This window comes from Centroberyx gerrardi, chromosome 23 (assembly GCF_048128805.1).
Source record: "Centroberyx gerrardi isolate f3 chromosome 23, fCenGer3.hap1.cur.20231027, whole genome shotgun sequence".
Taxonomy (NCBI): domain Eukaryota; kingdom Metazoa; phylum Chordata; class Actinopteri; order Beryciformes; family Berycidae; genus Centroberyx; species Centroberyx gerrardi.
The window spans coordinates 4,758,864-4,773,863 of NC_136019.1; the positions used below are offsets into that span (position 1 = coordinate 4,758,864).

The following is a 15,000-nucleotide window of genomic DNA, read 5'->3' on the forward strand; positions in this document are numbered from 1 at the left end:
ACTAAAAAAATAAAAAAATGAACAATGAAAGGAAAAGTTGCTGAGCTTAAACCAACCTCTCCCCCCTCTCCCCCTGCCTCCTCCTCGACTCCTCCCTCCCTGTACCGACACCTCCGCCCCTCCATCTGTGTTCAGTTTGCTGCAATCACTGCTCCTCTTTCCCTGTTACCTTGTTGTCTTTGTGGTTTGAGACAACGGACAACCTCCTCTCCCGTGTGTGTGTTGAGGGGTGGTATGACCACTGCTGCTTCCTTTTATCACCTTTATAGTTACAGCCACTGCACCTGAGTGTGTGTGTGTGTGCGTGTGTGTGTATGTGTGTGTGCGTGTGTGTGCGTGTGTGTGTGTGTGTGTTGTAGGGGTTCTGCACCTCTGCTCCTTGCCTTCCCTGCTGTGTTACCTTATCTCCTTTGTAGATAGTGAGAATTGACCCGCCTATTAGCGACCCGTCGCCGGGGGTGCCGCTGGGTCCGGGAAGACCCACGTCGCCCTGGAGTCCAGAATACACACAACACACCGTTAGCCAATAAGGAAGGAGGAGGGGAGAAACAGGAAGAGGAAAGAAGGAAGAGGTAGGAAGTGAGTGGAGGAAGGAAAGAAGAAGAGGAGAGAGAGAAAATAAAGAGAAAATCAAGGAAGAGGCAGCAGAAAAGACAAAAGAAACAGAAGAGCAAGAGATAGTATCAAAGGAAAAGAAAGAAAAAAAGGAAAAATCCACAAAATGGGGAAACAATGAACGACAAAAGATGAAAGGAGCAGGAGTGAGAGAGAGAAAGAGAAAAAGAGAAAAAATGTATCAAAAACGAGGAAATGGAAGTTGAGAAGGGAATGTTGCTCATTCCCTTCTCAACTTCCATTTCCTCGTTTTTGATACATTTTTTCAGAGCAGGATAATCACAAGACAGATAGATAGAGAGAGAGGGGTGAGTAACTGAGAGATGAAAAGAAAGGGATGAATTGGGAGAATGATGAGAGAGCAGGAAGATTGGCATGGTTGAAAGAGTGAGTGATATATAGCTGGAGAAAAAAGAGAGAAAGGAAGAGCATGAGGATAGATAAAGGAAGGTGATGCAGCGAGAGAAAGAGAGATGATGGGCGAGAGAGGTGAGAGCAAGAGAGAGAGAGAGAGAGAGAGAGAGGGAGAGAGAGAGAGAGAGCTCTGGGCTACTTTATCTTGAGTTCCTTTATGATCAATTACAATTTAGAGACCCAATTTTCTCCAGCCAAAACAGAAAAAATGTCGCAGATTTAACAGAAATATCACTTTAATTTGGTCTTAAATTTATTCCAACAGGCTAAATAGTAAATCCAGCTGTTTCCGCATTCAGTACAACTCCGAATTTGTTTTGAGTATAGTGTTTGAGGGTTTGGTTGAGCATAACATGCATGCAATGTGAGGAAGATGGCGGTTCAATTGATTGTTAGTAGTCTCATCTGATTGGTCAAATAGAATGGAATGGGTGGGTGTGGGTAAGAAGGGAGGGGTGACGGGCTAATGAACTACAACTCCCAAAGTTCACCACCAGATGTCCCAATGTTGGTCAAGGGGGAAATAAGAGCAACACAGGAAGTAGGAGCAAGTGATTCCAGCACCCAATCACAGTCCACAGAATGCCTCCGAATACACAGCTCAGAGATTTGAGGAAAAACTTTAGAAATTTTTAAGGAAAATTTTGATATCTAATAACATCGAATGCCGTATGGTCCGGCCATGGTTGGTACTTTTTTCCCAGATTTCTGCCACATTTTGGATGTGTTTTATTCCAAAATGACAAACTGGATGTACTTCCATTTATACAACAACATTATGTAAAATCTCTGAACTGTCATTCAACAGTAAAGGAAACAGGTGTGTAATGCCACTGGCCAACTCACCAATCAGATTTGAACTAAATTCTGGAATTGGGAAACTCAAGAGTCCCAAAATCTTCTCAACTGAATCAAATTTGAACAGGAATTAGGGATCAAACTGAGCTGCTTGCACAATCCTCCCAATTGGAATTTGAATTGGGAGTCAAATGCAGTTAAACGCACAATTGTGCCAATTGGAATATTTATTAGATTTAGAATTTGAATTTGCAGTCGTCCCAAATGAAAATTTAAATCCAAATTGGTATCTGAAGTAAAACTGATCCCTTATCAGTCAGTCAGTGAGCTTGTGACTGGTCTCAGTGGCAGAACAGTTCATTAAAAGAACAAACCAGACTGAATCAAGACTCAGTGGGGGTATATGTGATTCTTTTTATCATACAGAAAATGGATGCAACAAACAGTTTGGTGCGTTGAGGTAGTTGTGTCAATCTGGGGGGGTGGGGGTGGGGGTGGGGGGGGTTGAAGGGATGGTGGGGGAAAGTGATGAAGGGTGGATGGAGGGACGCAGGAAGAGGGGAGGAGTTAAGGAGAGAGGGAAGGAAGGAGGGAGGGTAGAGGAGGAGTAAACAAAGGAGGTGAAAGGGGGGGAGGGGAGGGGAGGGGAGGGGGGGTTGGACGGAAGAGGTGCAGGTTGGGTCAAGCCACCACCGAGATTTGAACATGCACAGTATTATGTCCAACCAATACATTTTAGAAGCACACATGCACACATACACACACACACACACACACACACACACACACACACACACACACACGAGCGCCCACACACATACACACTCCCAGGACCCAGCTAGAGTACAATAAGCCTGCTGTTTTGATGGGCTAGTCTGTCGTCGATGGGTATGGAGATGAAATGAGAGAAAGCGTAGAATCTGTGACATTATACGGCAAAACACTTATTTATTTAATACAAACAGTCTCTTCATGACTGAATGAAAGCCCATTAAGGCAGAAACATTGTCTTATTGTATCAAATTGGTTTTTTTTTAAGAATAGCGTTGTCGATTCTACGCTTGCACTTGTATTGGAATCCATCTCAAACCAGCAACTGAGATGATGCTATGGAGATAAAGTATCCTCAGTCTCACACACAGGTTGATTTCATACAGAAACAGTGTATGTGTATGTATATATGTGTGTGTGTGTCACCATGTCATTTCTCAGGTGGGAAATTAACACAAACCACCAACCAGATTTTGGTATATTTTGACTGTGGCTGGTACTTCAACCAGTTTGGCAGGTAAAGAATCATTTTAGATATTCTCAGAATTAGTTTGGCTGGTGAAATAGTGAAAGCGGCTGGAGAACTGTGGCTGAAAGTTAATTTCCCACCCTGGTTATAATGTCTATGCAGTCTATGCTGTGTTTCTTCTTCTGTTTATCGAGTGAGAGAACAGAAAACTGAGTGACTGACTGGGCAAACCAGTGAGTGAGTGTTTGAATAAGTCAATTAAATTTGAATAATGTGTGCATTATAAAATACACAGTGAATGAATAAATGAATATCTACATGAATATCTAACATTAAATCAGTTGAGATGATCATTGGCCTTTATAGTCAGTCCTAAACATCCTACATACACAAGCCTATGGTCGTGTTTACTCTGGTTCAAAGTGTGGCTTTGGGATTTAGATTTCGATGCACATATCCATAGGGAGCCGGGTATCGTTGACAATTTTTAATTTAATAATTCAAGTTCAATATCAGTTCTAAAACTATACTTTTTCTGATACAGTACCTTCCTTTGCTGAATGAAAGCACATTTCATTATGCAACACAGTAAGTTTAACAGTTTTACATGCTGTTATTATGAGTTCTCATGGTAAGTGTCCAACATTTTGAACATTTTTGATACCTTTAAATCAGTATTGATAAGTACATACTCGTAGATATTGCTTTTCGATACCCGGTCCTACCTCCATGACTAGCAGTCCAAATACATATTAAAAGCAAATTCCTGACAAAAACACTAATTTTAGATCAGAAGTCTCTTTGATCTCGATTCACAAAGGCACACTTACAACCAGAGTCAACAGGCCGTACATGTGTGTGTGTGTGTGAGTGTGTGTGTGAAATAAACTCTACAGACAAATGTGTGTTTCTTCAGTAACGATGCGTACCTTGTCTCCTCTCTCTCCTTGATATCCGTCACTACGGCTCCCCTAAAGACAACAGCGGTTAACAAAATGCGTTTGGAGGAAGAGAACAAGAACAAGAACATGAATGATATTCCTTCATCTGTACTGAAAATGATGAGACTGAGGCAGCGCTCCATTCTGACCACAGTCCAGCCTGAACCTTCCACTGCCACCATACAGTAGAGTAGTTTCTACTATATTATATACTTTACTGTACTTACCATTGGCCCTGGGGGGCCGGGAGGACCAGGCGGGCCCTGAGGACAGAGGGCAGATTTAGATAATGAAATCAAAACAAAATCAGAACCAAAATCTGAATAAAAATTGCAATCATAATCCAAAAAAACAACTTTAATGTTCATGTTAAGTTGATATATTTCAACAATTTTCACAGATACTTCAAATGAAAGAAAAAAACCCATCAGGACTTAATTTTAATGTAATAACTCTAATGGGTCATACATGCAATAAAACCTGCTTATGTAATTAATCACATTATATTCTTACATTACCCAGCAATTAGCATTTCAAAAGGGGTGTAAATATATTTTTAAATTATGATGTAATAATAACATTGAGTAATAATGGAATGACTCATTGCATGTTATTGTCACCAATTACAAAACCCTTATGAAGTAATAAACACTGCTTAATGTAATAATGTAAGGTCCAGCAATTTATTACATTAACAGGTTTTATTACATTTTCAACTAATTTAAAGGGACATTTTATTACTTTATTACATATTCAGTTGCTACATTCCCTAAAATCATTCCCTGGAGTGTCATTAGGAGCATAACAAACCACAACTCATAAAAGAAAAAAGTATAAAAAGCAATAAACAAAACTTAAAACGCCATTGAATGCTATACCAAGACATTAAGATAAGATAAGATAAGATAAGATAGCACTTTATTAATCCCCTTGGGGAAATTCAGGAAAAGGAGCATTAGGAGCATTAGGAGCATTAAAAGTGTACATACAGGATAACCTTCAGGACCCCTGGGACCTGTGAAACCAACTGGACCATCAGGACCTCTGGGACCCTGCAAGAACCAAGAAGAACCAGGTCAGAACCATAGAGAAAACACCGCTGTTGTCATGGTTACGACGCATTTTCCTTTCTACGACTGAAGCTGAGTGACTTTCATTCCTAAATAATAAAATATCCACTGCTTGAAAAATGGGACACCCTCTCTTAATCGTCTCAAAATGACTGCTGGCATGAAAGTAAGGCACATCATGGGTTACTGTTAAAATTAGGAGCCATTTTGTTTACAAAATAGTTACGTTTTTCAGGGGAATCATCTGTGTTTTTGAAATATGATTCACTGGTGGCAATTCCCCCCCCAATTCCCCCCCCCCCTCCCCCCCCCCCCAAAATGGATATATCACGTTTTGGAATGAAACCCTTCAATTCTCCACACTTTACAGATTTAAACTTTCAGACCAGACAGATTTATCACTGATTATTTTACACTGTTGACTGTTATAGCAGTTTGTAGTTTGGTGGTGAGTTTCCAGACTTTGCCAAAACTTTCTCATTAATTTGTGGTTTTTCATACTTTCAAAGACCTGGAAATCGACATCATTATCCATATTTGTCTGTATTTTCCGAACCTCCAACGCCCAATATACAGTGGAAATAAAATAAAGTAAAATTGCATAGCAAATTCAATACATTTTCGATTTAAAACACCTTATTTTATCAAAATCTGTTTGGTTATGAGTGTGTTTTATATCAAAACATGTTGAAATAATCAGAATATTACTACTCAATAAGTAGGAGAGATGAGGTAAAAAGCTTACAGGCTGACCGTCCAGTCCTGGTAAACCTGGTAAACCCTGGAAGAGAGAAAAGAAAAGAGGAAAGTTATTTTTACTTCTTATCTAGATGGTAGTGCACTTTGTTGATGGACCCTTAAAGAATGGCTTTCAAAGGCTGAGAAAAGAGATTAAAGACGCTCTTTGTGAATAAAGTTACAAAGCCTTAAATCCATTGGCTTGATTTGCAGACAGGATGAAAATTTTGAAAAACTCCAACATGTTCCAGCCTCAGACTTGGAGTGGAAACATTATTTTGCTTCCAAAAGTTGGTGTCACCCATTGGGCCAACTCACTTAATAAAAGTTTAAAAGCATATCACTAGCAGTTTTATTCTTTACTGAGGCTATCAATGCTAATATAATGCTAATATAATATATGCTAATATAAATGTCTGTGGATCAAAGCATCCACCGAATGGCATATGTAAAGTTAAAGCGATACTGTGACACTTTGGATTAATTTCCTCCTTTTTGTAAATAAAAGTCAACATTTGTTCATTCAGTTTCCCTATAAGGACATGCTAACATTGTTAGCCTTAGCTAGCCACAGCTTCCAGCTAGCTGCTGCACTTGGTTTCAATCAGGAATGCTAACGATGCTAACAAGCCGTTTTAGGAGAAAATGAAGGACACATGTAAAATCTTTTCACCCAATAAGTCCAGAAAAAAAGAATAAACAATTCATGTTAAAAGTGTCTGCCTTTAGCATGGGTCAGTCTGACCTGTGTGTGTTAGAGATCAACAACAACAGCATTGACCCTAGATACACTGCTTCCAAACAAATTAGTTGGGGAATGTAGAAGGAGGGATGGAGGGAAGAGGGAAAAAGTGGGTTTGAAAGAAGGAATTAAGGGAAGGAATAAAGGAGGGAAGGTGGAAAGAAGGGATGGAGGAAGGGAAAGAGGAGGGAGGGCAGACAGGAGGGACTGAAGGAGGAAAGGTAGGAAGAAGGGAATGAGGGCAGGGAGTATGGAATGAAGGAAGGAAGGAAGGAGAGGGGAGGAAATGATAGGGAGGATGAAGGGGGGAAGGAAGGAGGGATGGAGAGAGAAGGTCAGGGGAATAGATAGAAGAATCGAATCGAACAAGAAATGCTGAGTGTTGTGTGCACTTACATTTCTGCATTTCTGTGACTTGTGAGCAGTGTTTTGAGCTTGGGAACAAATGCAAGAAATAAGAAGTGTGTGTGTGTGCGTGTGTGTGCGTGTGTGTGTGTGTGTGTGTGTGTGTGTGTGTGCGACATAGTACCGTGATGCCATCATCTGAGATGTACAGTGGATCTCCTTTCTGACCCTTCAGACCGTTCAGCCCCTGATCCAGGAAGAGAGAGAGATTGTGTAATTGTTATTATTTAGCTAATCCCTCCTTTTTATATATATACTGTACGTATATACATATATATATATATTTATTTTTTTTTTTCATTTTCCATCATATACACAACATTTATAATCATACATACTCAATACATGACAATAAAGACAAATACAAGACAAAATACAAGACAATAAAGACCAAAAAAAACAAAAAACAAAACAAAACCCTGGTTCTTTATGAGCTTTTATGAAAATAGGACGTTTTTCTATATCACTGTTGTTTCTTTATCATAATCTGACCTTCTAGTTAACATAATTTCATATGCAGTTGTTTTAACCAATAAATCCATCTATTCTGTAAAAAGTGCTGCTTTAGTACTTTTCCAATATTTAAGGGCCAACCTTAGTGTTGTTATAACTGTATAATCCACTCTATTAATTCCCTTAATTTCGGATTTGTTACTAATCCCTTGTCTCTGTGTGTATTGTCATATTTATTGCAAGAAATGACAATAATCGAGCAACTATATTCCCTAAATAGAGTGATTCATAAGATCCATAATATATGGACAGAAGATGTTCTGATATAAATTCGTCCTCACAGAGCGTCCGGGGGCTCCGGGGCCTCCTGTCCCGAAGCCGGGGGATCCAGGTTCCCCTCTGGTCCCGTTACAGCCGTCCCCTCCTGGTAATCCTCTGCCCCCGTCCTGACCAGGATGACCCTGAGAGAGAGAGGGAGGGAGGGAGGGAGGGAAAGGAGGGTCAACTCAGCTTCTCAAGAGGGACCTCACTTCACCTCCAGAGATGCTGTGGCAAATAAAAGCTACTTTCAGGATTTATTCTTTTTTTTTTTCGCTTAAAAGACCCAATCCTCATGTAACTTACATCAATTTGATGCTACTTACTATGTTGTATATGATAAATTTCTGTCATAAACATTAATGTCAGACTAAAAAGGTGAGTAAACTGACTTTTGGTGGGTTAACCCTCCAGTTCATACATTCACCACTACTCTCTACTCACTCTAATTACTTATCTAATTATTAGTTATGGAGAGAGTTATAGGAACTTCAGGGGTATTTACTATAAACTTTATTTGATCAGGTAGGTCGCTTAAGAAGAGGTTAGAGGATGGGATAAAAAACATTATGACGTTATATATTTATGTCTTATATAATATCATATTTTATAATCTAATATTATTACGTAAAAAAATAACCACAAAGTAGCAGTAGTAGTAGTGGAAGAAAGGACATATTTAATCAAGGAAAAAAGAGAATACAAGAGAGATCGTGAGAGGGATAAAATGGGAAAGAGTGTGTGTGTGTGTGTGTGTGTGTGTGTGTTTCTGGTTTACTCACAGGTACTCCGTCAGTTCCTGGGAACCCTGGCACGCCCATGGGTCCCTGCAGAGGACAAAATACACATTTTGCTGATTTCTAATCAGATTCACTAGCGACACCTGGTGGCATAAAGACGTTACTGCTTGATTACTGCAGACAGACCTGCTGAACTAGTGTTTTTGGTGGAACTTTTTAAGTTACTTTAGCCTGTAATAAAATCATTTTAAATCAATATTTTATATCAAGTGATTCATGTCTTTGGTAAGTTGCCATGTAATAAGCGGGATAATGTACAGCAAGCTGGTCATTATTGCAAAATAAGCCACTTCTGCATCTCGTCAGGGTCTTATTTTACGATAATCACTGTCTCGCTGTACATTCTCCCTTATGTATTCCCTTTGCCCATAACATAAACAATATTTCAGCCAAGTCAGGATCTTTAACACCCACCTTGTCTCCTTTCGGGCCAGACGGTCCCTTCACTCCGAGGTGGCCCTTCTCTCCTTTGGGCCCTGAAGGCCCCGAGCCCCCGGTGAGCCCCTCCGGCCCGCTTGGACCGGCCGGACCGAGAGGCCCTGGACGACCCTGAGAGAGAGGAACAAGAACACACGGTCACCTCCCATCCCAGGTTAGAAGAATAGTGCAGAAGTCACACAACCTTCTAGGCCTGGTGCTGGACCGAGCGGTAAACCTTCAACCAGAATCTACTTAAGTCTGTGCACTGTAAGGCTTCTGCTGCAGCAGTTTATTAGCATTAAGTCAAGTAACGCTTCATTTCAGGGGCCATCTGAGGACACTATGCTCCGCAACACTCTTTACTTAATGCAAAATGACACTGTCTCTGCCCTCAGGGGATTTCACCAGGTCTCCAAATGAGGAGCGTTGTCATTTTGCATTAAGTAAAAGGTTCTGCTGGAGCACAGCGCTGTCTGTTCTTCAAAGGACATAATTATGATGGATTTTTTTTTTACCAGAATCCATCCGACGAAGCCAAAATAAAACGGTAGGATAACCAGCACCTCTAACACAAAGACAAAATATGGCCTGTGGAAAGCGGTGTTGGTAACAGAGACAGAAGGATATGGATGAATGTCTTCAAAAGAGGCTGAGTAAAAGGCTTTCAAAAAGGTTGTAGATATACAAAAGTAGACCTGGACAGCATTATTCCTTCTCAGGTGTGTTGACTACATGATCTCATGACTTTCATTGTCTTTGATGCCGACAACAAAAGATCACAGAATCAAGAAATGGAAAGACGAAGAGAGAAGTCGAAAAAAGCCCATCTGGCTGTAACACATTTTGCGTTGAGCGGTAACGCTGCATGTGGGCCAACTTCTGAATACCTTCAACTAGACTCAGCATCAGTGAGAAGAGGTGGGACCCTCTTTGAAAAGCTGGACATGACTGACTAACTTGGCTACATAATGGTAATAATGTGACTTGTGATTCGGGCGGGGAAGCGCTCTTTTGGCTTTCCTCCACAGTGAAGTCAGAGTCCCGGGTCAGGTGAAGATCAGACTCATTAAAGATGAAAAAAATGACCATAATGACCAAATCAGATTGCTATACTCTTCACTAGCCATGTGCAACGAGTGGAAAGTATGCCTAACATCCCTGGTAAAAAATAAAGCCTCTCTGCACCTTTGAAACGCTGTTGAAGCTTATTCTGATTGTATCCTGTGCTGTTTTGGAAGACCTATTCGTCCCACTGTGATGTGGATATATGTAAATGATATGTAAATCTTATTATTTTGTCTACATAATGTGAGGCCGTACACGTCGAGATTGCGCCCAATTCACTAACACTTCATCGAGTCACCGAATTTATTCTAGCAAATATAGGATCTTTGGAAAGGTGGTGTGAAGACTGTTAGACATTATCTCTGCTATAACTGCTGCTAGACTGATTTTCTTGTGTTTTACATACAGAACATGAGAGAGAGAGAGAGAGAGAGAGAGAGAGACAGAGAGAGAGTGAGAGAGACACAGAGAGAGAGATAGAGAGGGAGAGAGAGAGAGAGAGAGAGAGAGGGAGAGAGAGAGACAGAGAGAGAGAGAGAGAGAGAGAGAGAGGGAGAGAGACAGAGAGAGAGAGAGGGGGAGAGAGACAGAGAGAGACAGAGAGAGAGAGAGAGAGAGACAGAGGGAGAGAGAGAGACAGAGGGAGAGAGAGAGAGAGAGAGACAGAGAGAGAGAGAGAGACAGAGGGGGAGAGAGACAGAGAGAGAGAGAGACAGAGAGAGAGAGAGAGACAGGGAGAGAGAGATCGACAGAGAGAGAGAGAGAGACAGAGAGAGAGACAGAGAGGGAGAGAGACAGAGAGGGAGAGAGAGAGAGAGAGAGAGAGACAGAGGGAGAGAGAGACACAGAGAGAGAGACAGAGACACAGAGAGAGAGAGAGACAGAGAGAGAGAGAGACAGAGACACACAGAGAGAGAGAGAGAGAGAGACACACAGAGAGAGCGAGAGAGAGAGGCAGAGAGAGAGAGAGAGGGAGAGAGACAGAGACAGAGAGAGAGAAAGAGAGAGAGAGAGACACAGACACAGAGAGAGAGAGAGAGAGAGAGAGACAACACAGTCTTAGTGAATCTGCACCTCAGTGTCTTGCAGCAGGATGGATTCTTGGATTCTTGAACCTGTCTAACTCTCTGTCTTTGATTTGAAGTGATTTCCAGTCTCTCATCACTGAACATGTGATCATCAACATGCAGCTCAACCCTCTGAGCTGTGCGGCCCATCTTCAACTTTATTTGATCTTTGACTAAAAAGATGGGCCTACATCCTTTCATCAAGATCTTCAATTACACTCTATCATCTTCATGATGAGAGAGTTTACGCGCCGGGGAAACACTTGCTAACAAATTGCTAGGGAGGCCATTTTGTGTTTTTTTTCTGTGTTACGGACTCGACGGCGTGTTTAGATGAGACGGGAAAACAAGTCGGGGCAGAGAACCCAACTGTAGGTTTTCTCACGGAGGGATGTTACACAGGATTGTGCTTCACAATCACAAATCTCTGGGGCGAAGTGAAGTGTTTTACGTGGGCATGTAACGGCATGTGGTCTTACATGGTGGTCTTGTTTGCTAAAGCACAGATTACTGTAAAGTTTTGAAAATCCACAAGAAAAAGGACGTTTCTGGAATTAGATAAATGAATGATAAATTATATGTTTCAGTGGATAATCCTTTTTTTGGGGTATTTAGGGATAAATAACTATGTTTTAACTATGTTAGAGTCCAAAATCCATTATAAAGGCTGTATCCATATGGTGTGATTGTTGTGCTACAGGCGGTCCCAGACTGCACTGCCCAATTTCAACCACAAGGTGGCGATAAAAAAATAGGGAAACAACTAACAGGTGAGGTTTTGAATAGTTTCTCTCTCTCTCTCTCTCTGTCTCTCTCTGTCTCTCTCTCTCTCTCTCTCTCTCTCTCTCTCGACAGTTGAGGTGATTTAGAGCTGGATGATTGAACAGGCCAAAGGAATCCCTCTCTTATGAGGCTGGGCTCGTTAGGACAAATGAACACACACACACTACACACACTACACACACACTACACACACTACACATCAACGGCTGACAACCTGCCATTAGCTCACATTTTAAACAGTAAAACAGGGTAGGGAGAGAGAAGAGAGGGATGGAGGGAGGAGATGGGGGGTGGAGGGCGGGAGAGAGGGACAGATGTCTGTGTTCGGGTCAAAAGAAAGTCAGAGAATTTGATTTTATAGCTGCAAATTTAGGACTTGGTATAAGCAGACAACACACTGCAAAACATGACAAGCTGTCCAGTGATTTAAATTTGTTTCTAGACTTATCAAGCTCATTTTGTGATATTTTCAGTCAAATTATCTCACTGCACTGGTAGATAATCTTGCTGGTTTCAATAAATTTCACCATAAAACAATGAAGAAAATCTGGAAACAAGAAACTTTCTCCAAGACAATTTCATTTTTACCCAGTAAATGACCTGAAACAAGTTACATTATCCTGGAAAAACAGTCAAATTTGTTGAAACGCAAAAAAGGTGATTTCACTAAAAAAATAAGCTTGATAAGTCCGGATACAATAACTTAACAAGTTTGTCACTTTCTGCAGTGCAAAGTATCTAATGTCAAAACTCGAATGAGATTAGAATGAGAGTCAATGAGCTTTTGCATTCATTATTATAGACATCACACAATAAAATTGAACTGGGAATGTAACACAGCGGCGCAGATGTACATTTCCCATTTATGAGACATTTATGGAGAGTGAGACACGTGCAAATGCTTGTACGCATTTACGTGAGTGTGTGCAGCATGTTTGTATAATTGTGAAGACATTGACTCTGTTCATCCTCCATCCCTGAACTATGATCCTGACTCTCACCACTGAATTCAACACATTATCCACCCTTCACCTTGGCCTAATCTTAATTTAATTTACTTGAACCTAAACTGAACCCTCAAATCACACCTCTTCAAAGAGATGACAGCAAAAAAGTTACAACTTCCTAAAAAAAAGTCCTTATTTTTTGGCTTCCAAATCCAAGGGAGTATAGATAAAAGTAATAGAAGTATGAGCATGCACTTATAAACACACACACACACACACACACACACACACATACACAGAGGATGCATACCCTTCATTACACACAAGGCAAGAGTTCACACACCCCTCTATTAGTGCCTATAGGACACACACACACACACACACACGCCTGCAAAAAGGAAGGTAATTTTCTGCACCACACCTGGTCCCATTCATAGCTAACCACTCCGCCTGCAGAAACAAACCCATTCAGCTAACCCGGATCAGGTAAGTGGTAACTTCGAACATACAAATCTAACAGGGGGCTGCATCGGGGACAAGGTCAAATATGAGCTGCCAACAATTCTGAGCATTTGTTTTAACCTGCAGGGAGTGCCAGATGGGTGGGGTGACGGGTTTATTGCATCCGGACAATTGAGATAAAGTCCAGTAACAATCACATACTGGCTTTCACATATCTATAAGGCAAAACCCAACAGTTACCTTCAACACAAACTACAGACACGAAGGTAAGCGCTCATAATGTTTCCTCTAAGAGTTTTCTCTAAGAGGTTCTTAAACGTGACATGAGCAAAAACATTTAGTCTCTTATTGTGGGACACAAGCGCATAAAAACATGTTACTACTCTCATCATGCAGAGGCAGGGACATAGCCTATATATGGAATAATTGAAAAAACAAACTGCATTAAATCAGTTAACCAGTCAGTTGATTATAAATCTTTTACCTCCAAATGATGAAAAATGATGAAGAAGCCCATGGGTACATGCTATATTATTTTTTTAATTATGTATATGATTTATATAGCTTTACACTGATGTGCGTGTATTCTTTTTTCAATGACTGACATGCAATGCAATTATATAATGCAATATACATGCTTATTGTGTGTTAATGTGTCTAATGTAGTGTGCAAGGGAATGGAATGACAGCTACTTTTCTTATGTTTCCATGAGACAAATTCAAATCAAATCAAATCAAATCAAATCAAATCAAATCAAGGGCTGTTTCCATGTGGTTTACTAAGATTCACAAACAGAAGAGACACTATTTGAAGACAATAACTCCTCTAAAATGAGTGACAACACTTCTATCCATAGTAGTCTGTCTGCGCTGTGTGTGAGATCCTGTTGTCCATGCATCACGTGTGACAGCAGTGAGACTTTAACTAAACTCACAGTGTCAGTCTCTGCACCGATGTCCCAGAGACAAACCCCCTGCGCTCGGCGGTTTAAAGCGACGCTGATGCTGGACTGCCCTGTTGTGTCTGGCGGGCGGTGCTCCCTGCGGCCCGGGGGGGGGGGGGGGCGGCAGCGGTAATGACAGGGCCGCAGCAGGTGGAGGAGCTGTCTGGCTCACAGCTCACACTCACACCTGGTTTCACCCGGGGGAAAATATGCAGGGGTCCCACGGGGCGCCACTTTCTCTCACGCCTCGCCTTCCCTCCCTCTCTCTGTTTGACTGACTGACTCTCGTTCTTCATCGCTCTCAACTTTCTCACGTCTGCGTTATCTCTGCCGCATCTCTCTTTTTGTCTCCTTTTCTTTGATTCTCTCCTCTTGTCTGTCTCTCCTTTGTCAGATTTCTCTTTTCTGTCTCGCAGAGGAGGGGACTCGAGTCACATGACTTGGACTCCAGTTTGAACTGCTTGAGACTTGACTTGACGCATGAAGAAAAGACTTGAGACTCGACTTGACTTGGGTTCTGGTGACTTGGGACTCGACTCTGACTTGTACTTTGATGACTTGAAAAGGTTTCTAAAGTCTTGACTTGAGATCTTGTGTTTGTGTAAATGACTCAGATTGAAAGTGATGAGATTTGTTCCAGCGGACGACTGAATTTAAATTCTGTTTTCTGAATTTGTATGGAATGATTGAATTTATTGAAGTTGAAACTGATTATAGAAATCAAACTCATGATGCTCTTACCAAGTTTTTATCCTATTAAAACCATATTGCATTGAAA

General features: G+C 41.1%; 1 protein-coding gene across 1 annotated transcript in view; it reads right to left on the minus strand.

Annotated features, from left to right (window-relative positions):
* Positions 1–15,000, minus strand: part of col4a6 (collagen, type IV, alpha 6) — a 444,271-nt gene that overhangs the window by 318,317 nt on the left and 110,954 nt on the right. The window contains exons 5-13 of the mRNA XM_078291595.1: positions 8,949–9,083; positions 8,517–8,561; positions 7,758–7,877; positions 7,088–7,150; positions 5,824–5,859; positions 4,998–5,060; positions 4,236–4,271; positions 3,997–4,038; positions 401–490 (exon numbers count right to left, since the gene is read on the minus strand). Coding sequence (XP_078147721.1) covers positions 401–490; positions 3,997–4,038; positions 4,236–4,271; positions 4,998–5,060; positions 5,824–5,859; positions 7,088–7,150; positions 7,758–7,877; positions 8,517–8,561; positions 8,949–9,083 — 630 coding nt within the window. The remainder of the gene's footprint in view (positions 1–400; positions 491–3,996; positions 4,039–4,235; positions 4,272–4,997; positions 5,061–5,823; positions 5,860–7,087; positions 7,151–7,757; positions 7,878–8,516; positions 8,562–8,948; positions 9,084–15,000) is intronic.